The sequence below is a fragment of the Buceros rhinoceros genome, unplaced genomic scaffold (genome assembly GCF_000710305.1).
Source record: "Buceros rhinoceros silvestris isolate BGI_N320 unplaced genomic scaffold, ASM71030v1 scaffold20449, whole genome shotgun sequence".
Classification (NCBI taxonomy): domain Eukaryota; kingdom Metazoa; phylum Chordata; class Aves; order Bucerotiformes; family Bucerotidae; genus Buceros; species Buceros rhinoceros.
This window is the reverse complement of record NW_010430023.1, coordinates 17,363-17,981: the sequence shown is the minus strand read 5'-3', so window position 1 is coordinate 17,981 and position 619 is coordinate 17,363. Positions and strand designations below refer to the sequence as shown.

The 619-nt window shown below is 63.2% G+C and overlaps 1 protein-coding gene across 1 annotated transcript in view; it reads right to left on the bottom strand.

Moving 5' to 3' along the window:
* PPARGC1B (peroxisome proliferator-activated receptor gamma, coactivator 1 beta) overlaps positions 1-619 on the bottom strand; it is a gene marked incomplete at both ends in the record, with an annotated part of 14,774 nt that overhangs the window by 4,200 nt on the left and 9,955 nt on the right. The window contains one exon of the mRNA XM_010142884.1: positions 25-600. Within this exon, the coding sequence (XP_010141186.1) occupies positions 25-600 (576 nt within the window). The remainder of the gene's footprint in view (positions 1-24; positions 601-619) is intronic.

Sequence of the window (619 nt, the reverse complement as noted above, 5' to 3'; positions counted from 1 at the left end):
CCTCCACGGGGGAGCCACTCTCACTGCAGCTGTCTTCAAAGACGGTGTCATACTCAGGGGTCTTGCAGAAGACCATGTCCTCGTCATCGAGAGCACTGTCCAGAAAGCCAAAGTGCTTCGTTAAGCTGGCTCTGATCTCCTGGTCTCTCAGCTGCTTGACACCATCCTTCCACAGCATCTCGCTGCCTGCCTCCTTGCTGCCGAGGTCCAGTCCCTGGTAGTGAGCAGCTGGGACCCTCCTCTTGTGCTCTGTCTCCACCTGGCTGGGGGGCTCCCACGACTTGAGCACCTTCCTCTGCAGGGTGGCCTCGGGCTTCAGCACCTGGCAGTAGTCGTGGTCCCCGAAGGAGCGGGAGAAAGGCCGCTTGAGCAGGCCCTGCTGCTCGGGGAGCAAGGGGCACCCGGCGGCTCGGCTCAGGTGGGCGAAAAGCTCTGTCCTCTCGGGGTGCTTCCTGGGAGCTTTCCGGGAGGCTGCCGCATCCCCTGCACCCCCAGGGCTGGGGGCCATCCCGTCCTCCTTCCCTGGCTCCTGGGGGATGTCTGGCTTGTACAGGTCCTCCTCAGCAGGTTTATATGGTGGAGTGGTGGGGGGCGGGAGACCTGAAACCCCCCCGAACAA